This window comes from Habropoda laboriosa, unplaced genomic scaffold, assembly GCF_001263275.1.
Source record: "Habropoda laboriosa isolate 0110345459 unplaced genomic scaffold, ASM126327v1 scaffold1122, whole genome shotgun sequence".
Classification (NCBI taxonomy): domain Eukaryota; kingdom Metazoa; phylum Arthropoda; class Insecta; order Hymenoptera; family Apidae; genus Habropoda; species Habropoda laboriosa.
The window spans coordinates 135,288-146,522 of record NW_017101194.1 but is presented as its reverse complement, the minus strand read 5'-3'; the positions used below and the strand labels follow the sequence as shown (position 1 = coordinate 146,522).

Sequence of the window (11,235 nt, the reverse complement as noted above, 5' to 3'; positions counted from 1 at the left end):
TGCGACGTGGTCACGAAGACCGAATTGCACTTCGGTGACACTGACGAGGAAACTCGCGGGAAGTGCATCGCGTTGATAGACGAATTTCGTGTTTGTACGTCGTCATCGATGCGCGACCTCGGGAGAACGAACGCGACGGCAATCGAGATCACCTGTATGACGGACGCGCCGGTGGTGTATCGTCCATACCGGCTCGCGGAGTCGGAGAAGAAGGTAGTGTGCGGAATGATCGCAGAACTCTTGGACAACGGAATCATTCGGGAGTCGGATTCGCCGTACGCGAGCCCAATCACTCTGGTGAAAAAGAAGACGGGCGACTATCGGATGTGCATCGACTATCGGAAGTTGAACGCCATCACGATAAAGGACAAGTACCCACTGCCGCTGATCGACGATCAGATCGACAAACTTGGAGGTCACAGGTACTTCACGGGATTGGATCTAGCCTCGGGCTATGATCAGGTGCCGGTGGCGGAAAACTGCATCGCGAAGACGGCCTTCGTCACGCCCCAAGGCCACTACGAGTTTTTAAGGATGCCGTTTGGACTGACGAATGCTCCGGCTGCATTCCAACGGCTCATGGACAAAGTCCTGGGCTCACTCAAGGACAACATTGCGTTTCCGTACCTGGATGACATCATAATACCGTCGCGTACGGTAGACGAGGGGATGGATCGACTGCGGCGGGTACTGCAGACCCTGCGCGCACATGGGCTGACCCTGAACCTAAAGAAGTGTTCCTTCTTCAAGACGAAGATAGAGTACCTCGGAAGGGAAATTAGCGAGGAGGGAGTCCAGCCAGGACAACGGAAGGTCGAAGCCGTAAAGGAAATGCGGGCGCCGACAACAGTCAAAGAAGTGCGTCAATTCATAGGACTCGCGAGTTTTTTTAGGAAGTTTATTCGCGACTTCGCGAGGACCGTGGAACCGATCACGCGGCTGACCAGGAAGGGTGTCGCATGGCTTTGGGGAGAACCGCAGGACCAGGCCTTCCGCAATGTGAAGCAGATGTTGATTACGCGCCCGGTGCTGTCGATTTTTGACCCGAAGCGATCAACGGAACTACACACAGACGCTAGTTCCCTGGGCGTCGGAGCGATGCTGATGCAACAACGGGAGGACGGGCGTATGACGGTCGTGGCGCACTTCAGCAAACAGACCACGGCGGACCAACGACACTACCATTCTTACGAATTGGAGACAATGGCAGTCGTGCTGGCGTTGAGGTACTTCCGAGTATACCTGCTCGGTCTCACGTTCAAGGTGCTAACGGACTGCAACGCCCTGAGAACGACGTTCTCGAAGAAAGATTTATTACCACGGGTGGGCGCTGGTGGTTGCAGGTGCAAGAGTTCACGTTCGATATCGAGTACCGCGCTAGAGCGAAAATGGCACATGTGGACGCGCTGAGCAGGAATCCGTTGCCGATCTTGGAAATCGCGCACGTGGGCATCACGGAAGGTGATTGGATAACGGCGGCTCAGCTACAGGACGACCAATTGGCGCGTGTCCGTGAAATTCTCGAGATCAACGACCGGAAGCCGGAAACGAAGCACTACTTCGACGAATATATACTCAAGAAGGGCAAAATATACCGCCGACTTCTGGATAACGGGAAGGCGTGGGTAGTACCGAGGAATGCACGGTTTCAGATTTGCCGACTGTGCCACGATGATGCGGGACACCTGAGTGCGGAGAAGACGCTGGAGCGCATCAAACGGAATTACTGGTTCGCCAGGATGCGACAATTCGTTGCCAAGTACGTGAAGGCGTGCATCAGCTGCGCGTACTACAAACACACGGGAGGAAGGAAGCAGTGCAAACTGAACGTGATCGAGAAGGTGCCTGTCCCGTACCACACCATTCACATCGACCACGTGGGGCCCTTCGAGACAAGCAGGAGGCATAACAAATACCTGCTGGTGATTGTCGACGCTTTCACCAAATTCACAATCATCGAGCCGGTGAAGGATCAGAAGACCCGGCATACGGTGAAGGCGCTCCTGAGCCTGATGTATCTGTTCGGAGCACCGACAAGAATTATCAGCGATTATTACTGAATGCCGTGGCGACCCCGAGGGCGAACGGGCAGTGCGAACGGTACAACAAGACGGTGGTCGACGCACTCGCCACTACCGCCGCAGGTAAAGACCCGAGAGACTGGGACCTGGAGGTGAAGAAGGTGCAAAGTGCGTTGAACACAATGCATAACAAGGGCATTGCCACAACGCCAATGAGGGGCCTTGATCGGATCCGATGGGCGGACCGTGGCAGAGAATCGAATCCTGAGTGCGGTACGAGAGGAGGTAGATTGCTTGGGTCTGGCCCAGTTGCGCGGGACCATGGCGCAGCACATCACCAAGGACCAGCAGGCACAGAAGGAGCGGTATGACCGCAGCAGGCGGGACGCTCGCCGATATACGGTAGCAGAACTAGTGCTGGTGCAGCTGACCAGCGAACCTGCCACCGGCGCATCTCGGAAACTGCTTCCGAAATATAAAGGGCCGTTTCGAATCCGAACCGTGTTGCCCAACGATCGCTACGAGGTGGAAGACGTGCGAGAGGGGGTGAGACGGTTCCGGACGGTTGTCGCGGCCGATCGGATCAAGCCATGGATTACAATCCAGGGTAGCGATGGCGGTGATTCTAATTAGCATTCTTTCAGGGATCGATGTCGGAGAGGTTATTGAACTGGGGTTGCCTACGAATACGACTAACCACATGTTTTTCTGAGTACAGAAACTGGAGTGACAAGGACGGGGCGCAGCCGCAGAGTGGCCGCTCCTGGGGCCGGCCAGGGACCACTGATATATCGAGGAAGACGGGCTTCGTGACGCAAAGTCGAATCGGGCGACCAAGGATGACAACAGAGCGTGGAAGGTGACACGAGGGTGTATACGGCCCCGCGGGCAGCACAGGTCTGAGGTCGTCCCGAAACGAGCTCGAAATCGACACGAAGTGTGCATGGTAGCGGACCGTTAAGCGGTTACATCCCTCGATTGATGCCGGCTGACGGAAGATGATGTACCCGGTTGTAGATTCAGACCGAGACATGGTTGTTGCCTGTCTTGGAACGCAACCGGGAGGAGAGGTTGTTGTCCCCTCGATTGTAGATTCGGACCGAGACATGGTTGTAGCCTGTCTTGGAACGCAATTGAGGTGGGAGACGTTTTACCCGGTTGCAGATTCGGACCGAGACATGGTTGTTGCCTGTCTTGGAACGCAACCGGGGGAAGGGAGAGGTGCCCCCTCGATTGTAGATTCAGACCGAGACATGGTTGCAGCCTGTCTTGGAACGCAATCGAGGTGGGAGAGGCGGGATCAGACCGCGACCGGGTTGTTACCCATCCTGGAGCATAACCCGAAGGGGAAAGCAGCTCTAGGTCGTGTTTATAGGTTCAACGGGGACAGGACTCTGGAGGGGCCTACGCAAGGAGAAGAGAACCGAACGGGCCATGCAGGACCTACCCCAAAGCAACAACACGCCCGGACGCGGTCAGGGTGCTGCCTGTACGGGCCGATGGGCAACCCTTGCCCTCTGAACGAAACCCCTAGCTACATTACGGATGAGGAATTGTTATTGGTATTGTAAAGTATACACATTGAATGCGTAATAACGAGAGCTTCTTTTAGATAAGCGGTCCGAAGACGGACCGATCGTCAGGATGGCCGAATGTAAGAAATGCGAGATTCCGGCGGCGAAGTGGTGGTCTGGACTTTGTCACCCAGAAAGAGAAAGCGCGCGGGTACCTGAGGGTGCCATAAACTAAGCCCTTTCCCCAGAAAGTCAAACGAGGGGGCTCCAACGGTTTTTCGGAGCAACGTGGGATACGACGCGGAAAGGACATTCTGGAAATAGCCGTCGAGCGAGACGGACGCCGGAATCCTTAAGAATCGCTTAGGAATACGGAATAAATACTTTTTGGGATACCACACTATCCTGACTTTAATTCTCTTTTTCCAAGTGGTGCTTACAATATGAATATTAGATAAATATAGCAGGAAATAAAAATAAAATATGATCCTCCCCGGCGGGGAATCCAACCCCGGTCTCCCGCGTGACAGGTGGGGATACTAACCACTTTTTTTTTTTGTAAGAGTATGTTTATTATGCCAATAAATTATTTTTTACAAACGGTACAATAAACCTAAACATACAAAAAAAGGGTTACAGAATATTTTAGATTATATGGTGAGATTTAAGGCTCCTGCATGGAGCACGCACAATCTGTACAAGGCTCTAATATATACATGGCACTTAATGCTACATTATGTACAACTTAAACTAAACTTAATTATTTATACATTGAGTCTAAGGTGTGTATAGAAAATGGCAAAAACTATACATTTGGTGTTTGATGAGTGAGGGAAAGTTAGGTATTATATGGTACATCATGGTGTTTGTGAGGTGTGATATGTGTTTTTTTTTAAATGATATCATGCCGGCAATCACATAGACTGTGCGTGTTTGGAAAAGTAAGAGCGTGGAACGAATGACAGAGTGTGGGGTAAGATTTGGAAGAGAGGAGACTGAGTTGGTAAGTTGATAACTTTTTTTTTTTTTTTTTGTAACATACGTTTATTGTGCCAGAATAAATACAACAATATATACAAAACAGGTACAACAAACCAAAACGTACAAAAGGATAAGTATGACTAAGGTACAACTTTGAGATCAAAGGCTCGCAGGTCGAGCTCTCGCAATCTTAACACTAAACTTAATCTATCGCGCTTATCGCTTAATATAATACTTTTCCTTAAAGCTAACTTAATCTAGAAGGCAGTCTTTATGTGTATAGAAAGGCACTTAGAAAACTATACATTTTTTTGGTTTCTTTACAGCCGCAAAAATGGGAGGGGGAAGGGAAGGGAGGTGGAAGGGAAAGGGAAGTAGGAGTATATACTTATGTTATTTTATGCTAGTTTGCTTTTTTTTTTTTTTTTTATCCTCTAACTTAACATTACGTATTTGTGCTAGTTCAGGAGAACTATGTTATGCTAAGAATGTAGTATTTTATGTGTACGTTGAACTAGTACGATTACACACACTCACACTCGCGCATTCAAACACCCATTCATACACCCATTCATCCATAATCGCACGCCTATATGTTTGTACGTCCATAGGCTTATACATATGTATACATATTTACAAGTTACATATAGTATGAATGATACCGAGTTTAGAACAAAAAGGTTGTGACCTTATCTATATTAGTTAAAGCAATACATTAGATGAAGAGAGAGAAATAGAAAATGAAATAAATAGAATACTAGCAATGATAGATAAGAGAGAAAAAGGAAAAAATAAACATACCCCCCGGCGGGGAATCGAACCCCGGTCTCCCGCGTGACAGGCGGGGATACTAACCACTATACTACCGAGGATTTGAACGGTAGTGTTTTTTATTAAGGCCTATTTGAATGAGATTTGTGTTTGTGTTTTGTGTTTGTTGTGTTAATGTAGTAACCACCAATATCTTTTTGTGTTGCGGCGGTGTGCGTCTGTTTTGTCGATTTTTGAGAGTTTACAACTAAGTCTTGTGTTTATGTCGTTGTCTTGTATGTCTGTTGAATACAGAATTTTTTTGTCGTCTGCTTTCCGTGTGGTATGGTAAATAAGTGGTGTGTTGTCTTTGTCCTGTATGTATCCTTCGCTGTCTAGATGAATAAATGCTTCGGGTGGGATGTAGCCGGTGTGTCGTGTTTTTTCGTGGTATTGTGTATTGGGATATATGGAGCTATTTATTAAACTATTGCTTTTCACGCTTCTAATGTTTGCCCAGTGGTTTCTGATAAGTTTTAGTATATGAAGATCTATTCTAATGATGTTGGCGAGTTCGTATAGTTTGTGGTTACTGATTAGTTTAGTGTAATTTGATTCAGGTGTCCTGTATTTACCTATGCAAGCTCTGAGGCATTTGCGTTCAAATATTCTAATTTTTTCCATCGTGCTTGCAGAGATGTTGAACCACGTGGGGCATGCGTATGTCAAAATGGGTCTAATTAGTGTTTTGTAGCACCTTAGATTATGGTGTTATCTGCGTCGTCTTGTGTTTTGCAGTATTAAGATGAATATAAGTTGAAGGAGACAATTATAAGATAATATAATACTAATGAGTATTGTACATGGTAGGAACTGGGTAGTATAATAGTAATAATAATCATAATAGATGGCGTACAATAATGGTAGCTGTTTTAATACTAGGGTTAAAAGTATATAAATATGGATGTTAGATAAATATAGCAGGAAATGAAAATAAAATATGATCCTCCCCGTCGGGGAATCGAACCCCGGTCTTCCGCGTGACAGGCGGAGATACTGACCACTATACTAACGAGGATTTAGTGTCAGTTGTTTTTTGTTTATTCGTATTTTTGTTTCATTATTGTTAAGTGGTTAGTGTTGTAACCACCAGTACTTCTTTTTGTTACGTCGGTGTGTGTCTTTCTTATCTATTTTTGAGAGTTGTAGTTGAGTCGTGTGTTTGTGTCGTTGTCATTTATGTCCGTTGAGTAGAGAATCTTTTTGTTGTCTGCTTTGCGTGTGGTGTGGTAGATGAGTGGTGTATTGTCTTTGTCCTGTATGTATCCTTGACTGTCGAGGTGTGTGAATGCTTCTGGTGGGATGTATCCTGTGTGTCGTGTCTTTTCGTGGTATTGTGGGTTGGGGTATGTGGAGCTGTATATGAGACTATTGTTTGTTACGTTTCTGATGTTTGCCCAGTGGTTTCTTATGAGTTTTAGTATGTGTAAGTCTATTCTGGTTATGTTGGCGTATTCGTATAGTTTGTGGTTGCTGATTAGTTTTGTGTAGTTTGATTCCGGTGTTCTGTATTTGCCCAGGCAGGCTCTAAGGCATTTCCTTTCTATTACTCTCAGTTTTTCCATTGTGCTCGCAGAGACGTTGAACCAAATGGGTGAGGCATACGTTAGTATTGGCCGTATTAGTGATTTGTAGCAGGTGATTTTTGTTTCGGTGTTTAGTTCCTTGGAATAGAACAATCGTTTGTGACTGGCGAAGGCTTTTTGTGCTTTGTCTATTTGTATGTCCACGTGGTTGTAGTAGTTTAGTCTGTAGTCTATGTGTACTCCTAGATATCGTACTATGTTTTTGTTTTGTAGTTTTGTCTGTGCGTTGTGCGTGTCCTGTAGGTGGAAGTTTTTGGTATGTTTCCGTACGTCCGTGTTTGCGTTCGAGATTTTTGAGATGTAAGGTCTGAAGAGGATTGTTTCGCATTTGTCTGTGTTGATTTTTAGTTTCCACGTGTGGAGGTAGTCTTGTATTTTGTTAAGTATGTCCTGTAGCTGTATTTTTATTTTTGAGGGTTTGCTGTCTTTTATGTATACTAATAAGTCGTCCGCGAAGGCTATTGCGAATTTGTCGTGGTCGTTGTTGAGTCCGTACATGTTGAATAAGTCACTTATAAATATACTAAAGAAGATGGGGGAGTTGACTGTACCTTGTTGGAGTCCGTTTTTAATGTGAAAGGTTTCAGTGGAGGCGTATGATTTTTCCGCCACTCTGAATTTTTTTCCATGAAGCATGCTCCAGATCATTTTGGTCAGATGTTGTGGGAATCCCTTCTTTATTAGTTCGAAAAAGAGGCCTTCCCACCAGACCGTATCGAAGGCTTTCTGTAGGTCTATAAAGAGCGCCCCGACGCATTCGTCTGCGTTTCTGGCCCAGCAGATATCCGACATGAGTTTGCTGATAGCGTGCGTTGTGGAATGCTTGTGTCTGAACCCAAATTGCATTTCTGGGATAACGTTATTTTTGTCGCAGTGTTTGCTTATGGCGTTGTTGATTGATGCTTCGAATACTTTGCTGATGTTTGCGAGTAGGCTGATAGGACGGTAGTCAACTGGGTTGCTACCATCCTTTCCTTTTTTCTTTATCGCAATTAGTTTTGCTGTTTTCCAGGCAGTGGGGAAGTACGTGAGGTTGAGGCAATTGTTAAATATGATTGTGTAATTGTATGTGTAGTGGAGTGGAAGGTTCTTGAGGACTATGTTCGGGATATTGTCAAAACTGGACAATTTTTTATTGTTTAATTTTTTTAGTATCAGTTTCAGTTTTGTGTGTGAGGAAAAGTAGTCTGGAGGGATTCTATCTTCGTCTGGGTTGTCCGCTGTGTTGGTATTGTCGAATGTACATATCGTTTTGTTGTGAAGTTTGTCTTGGAGTAGTATTTCCTGTTTTAGTGCGTCAGTCTTTTGCTTGATGATATTCGTGAGTGTAGTTTGCCCATGTGTTGGTTTTGTGTATGCACTGCTTCGAAGTGTATGCCGAGTACGTTTAGTTTTTGTTCTGTGTCTGTGATTAGGATGTTGTTTTGTGTGTCCGTTTGGTGGGTATTAGAGTTTATTTTTGCTTTTTGTAATAAATGGGTGTTTGTTTTGGGAATTTTGAGGGTTTCGATGTTATTTGTGTCTTTAGGTCGGAATATGCTGTTGAGTGTGGGGAAGAACTTGCTGGAGTTGCGAGGAGTGATTGCGGATATTTTCTTTTTCCAGAAATTGTTGACAGATTCGTGGAAGGCTTTCTTTAATTCGTTTCGGATTATTTTTAGTATGTCTTTGTGTGCTGTTATCAGTGTATCGTTTGCTATTGTGTAGTTTTCTGGTTTAGTTAGTCTGTTGATCTGGGTGAGAGTGTAGCTTTTTTGTTTGCGTAATCGTGTGATTAGTGGCGTTACGTACTTGTCGGTTGCGTTTTGGTTTTTTGGTATTTGTGGAGTTGCGTGATCTATTGCTTTGTTGATGTTGTCGCTGAGTTTGTCAATGTATTCGTCTATTTCGTCCGTTGTTAGGTTTCTGTTGTTCGGTAAGATCGTGTCGTCCGTTTCTATGAGGAAGTTTTTAAACTGTGTCCAGTCTGTTTTGTTGAAGTTATATTTTTTTGGCGCTACTGTTTCGTCTATTTCGAGGGTCTTCATCGTCGGGATGGAGATTTGGATTTTGACTGCTCTGTGGTCGCTGTCGTATGGAAAGGAGTTGAGGGATCTGTGTTTGGGTGTGTTATGGAATTTTATGCGGCTATCGGCTATACATAAATCTATAAACGCTCCGCTTTTTGGAAATGACGGTGTTGCTGTTTTGTACAGTGAAATTCGATAGGGAATTTCGTTTTCCTGTATCCATTTATTTAAAGCAATACCTCTATTGTTGTTAATAGCGTTATCACAGGCGTGGTGTTTTGCGTTCAGATCACCTGCTAATATGTAATAATTGTTATGGTTGTGCAGTTCGAGCTGCTGGAAAAGATGTTTGAGCTCGACCATAAATTCTTTTTTGCAGCTACTCGTCGCATATCCCGCTATTATAAATAGTTTTTCGGTGTTTTGTAATTTCAGCTCTATTACAGTTGCTTCGAAACATGTGGTGTTATTTATGGTGATGTGTTTGCATGTGATATTATCTTTGATTATAATGGCTGTTCCCCCAGCTTGTTTAGCGTTTGGTCTGTCTGTTCTGATAACTCTGTAATTTTGAAAGTCAATTCTGTGTCGTGGGTTTAGTTTCGTCTCGGAAAGTAGTAATATGTCGGGTTTGTATGTTTTAATGCAGTCTAGGAGGCTGACTCGTCTTTCGTTCGTGATGATTGAGTTTACATTTATTTGTATGATGTTTAGCTGTGTGAGTGAGAGCTTATTGCGTGGTCGTGTTTGTGGTGATGTGTGGAAGTTGAATGTTAAAAATCTATTCCAAGGGTTTCTACTATGAAGTTGATTCTGTTTGTGTTTAGTTCAACGGCCTCTGCGATTCGGGCCATTTGATTATTTATTGAGTTGGTAATTGTTTTTATTTCTTCGAGGAGTGTTGGGTGGTGTGTGTTAGTTGTCGCGTTTTGTGTGTTTTGTGTCTTGTTGGCCTGTGCGTTTGTGTGTGTATCTGTGTGCGTCTGGGGTCGTGTGCCTGTGAGCATCGCGCTGTAGGAGATGCCTGGGTCAACGGTTTTGCGTAATAGTTGTACTTTTCTCTCTCTTTCTTCTTTTAAGGACTGTTTCCTTTCCTCTATCTTTTGTTTCATTTCTATCAGTTTTTGGGCATCCTCTGTAGGAGGTGGGGTGTCCAAAGCTTTTACAGGTGACGCAGTAGGGTTTCGTTTCAGCTGTTTTTTCGCGTGTGCATTCGCCCGGGTTATGCGGAATGTTGCATTTAACGCATCTATATTCTAGGTTGCAGTTCAGTGCAATATGGCCAATGCGTTGGCACCGTTTGCACTGAACTCGCTCTTTTTTAATAATTTTCTCCCAAGAGATTAGAGAATGGAGGACTACTTTTATTTGTTTTAAGTTCTCTGTTTTGCTGTCGGGAGACAGCTGGGCAATGAATATGGGCAGATTTTTTTTTTCTGCTATGGACCGTTTGGTTTCGAATTTTTTAATAGCTAGGAAGTGCAGGTCGTTAATATTTTTTGAGCGAAGTTCGTCTAGTATTATTTCTGGCTCGAAGTTGCCATCTAGATTTTTTATGAGAATGGAGATGTTTTTCTCCATTCTCGGGGTGTACGTATAATACGGAATGTTTTGTGTTTTAAGTGTGTCGCAGGTTTTTTTATGCGAGTCTGTGGTGTCTATGTACAGAAGGTGTTTGTTGTAGTTTATTTTTTTTGTGTAAAAGTTTTTTGTTATTTTGCTAGTTATATCTATTATTGTTTTGGCGGGAGTATCTATTATAGTGATTGGAGGAGGTTTTACTGTTTTAGTTGATGTTTCTGTGGTGGTGTTATTGTCGGTTTTTACCCTGTTTGTGGCTGGAACGGGTACTGCTGTAGTAGGTGGTGGGCGCTGTTGGCTCGTGCTCGGCCCTGCGTTCGGGTGTTTGGGGCTGCTATCTGCCGTTGGGCTCGGTGTGGGGCTCGTGTAAGGCCTTTTTCCAGAGGCGACTTTCGTCCATGCGTCCTTATTTAATGTTTCTCGAGGGGTGTCCATTAGGGCCGCGGGTTTTTCCGCTGGCCTGCTCGTGTTGGTGGTCGGTTCTATCTCCTTCTTGTTCCGCTGTCTTTCTTCTTTTAACTGGACAAAAAATTTTTTTTTTTTTTTTTCCGCTCGATTGTTTCCTTTCGCACTGATCGGTAGACACGTCCGTCTCCAACGAAGGTCGAGTGGAGAAAAGGGGATACTAACCACTATACTACCGAGGATTTTACAATAACTTTGATTTTAAATTTTTGTTTTTAGTTTATAGCCACCAGTATTTTTTTATATTTTGTCTGTGCTTGTCTTTCAG

At 44.7% G+C, this 11,235-nt stretch overlaps 1 protein-coding gene and 2 non-coding genes across 3 annotated transcripts; all 3 read right to left on the bottom strand.

Annotated features, from left to right (window-relative positions):
- Positions 1 to 5,316: 5,316 nt before the first annotated feature.
- Trnad-guc lies at positions 5,317 to 5,388 on the bottom strand. The gene has a single exon. It is a non-coding gene; the product is annotated as a tRNA-Asp (tRNA).
- An 884-nt stretch (positions 5,389 to 6,272) lies between these two features.
- Trnad-guc lies at positions 6,273 to 6,344 on the bottom strand. The gene has a single exon. It is a non-coding gene; the product is annotated as a tRNA-Asp (tRNA).
- Positions 6,345 to 6,456: 112 nt separating this feature from the next.
- Positions 6,457 to 10,937, bottom strand: LOC108578067. Its single transcript, XM_017941321.1, has 3 exons — positions 10,749 to 10,937; positions 8,704 to 9,635; positions 6,457 to 8,272 (listed from the first exon to the last, which is right to left on the bottom strand). Exons 1-3 carry the CDS (start codon positions 10,935 to 10,937, stop codon positions 6,457 to 6,459), a joined length of 2,937 nt encoding a protein of 978 aa, XP_017796810.1.
- Positions 10,938 to 11,235: the final 298 nt, after the last annotated feature.

Coding starts and splice junctions, on each gene's coding strand:
- LOC108578067 (XM_017941321.1), bottom strand. CDS start 10,937: ATGGACACCCCTCGAGAAACATTAAATAAGGACGCATGGACGAAAGTC. Junction 9,636..10,748: donor CCGTTCCAGCCACAAACAGG/GTAAAAACCGAC, acceptor TCACTCACACAG/CTAAACATCATACAAATAAA. Junction 8,273..8,703: donor AACCAAAACGCAACCGACAA/GTACGTAACGCC, acceptor ACTTCGAAGCAG/TGCATACACAAAACCAACAC.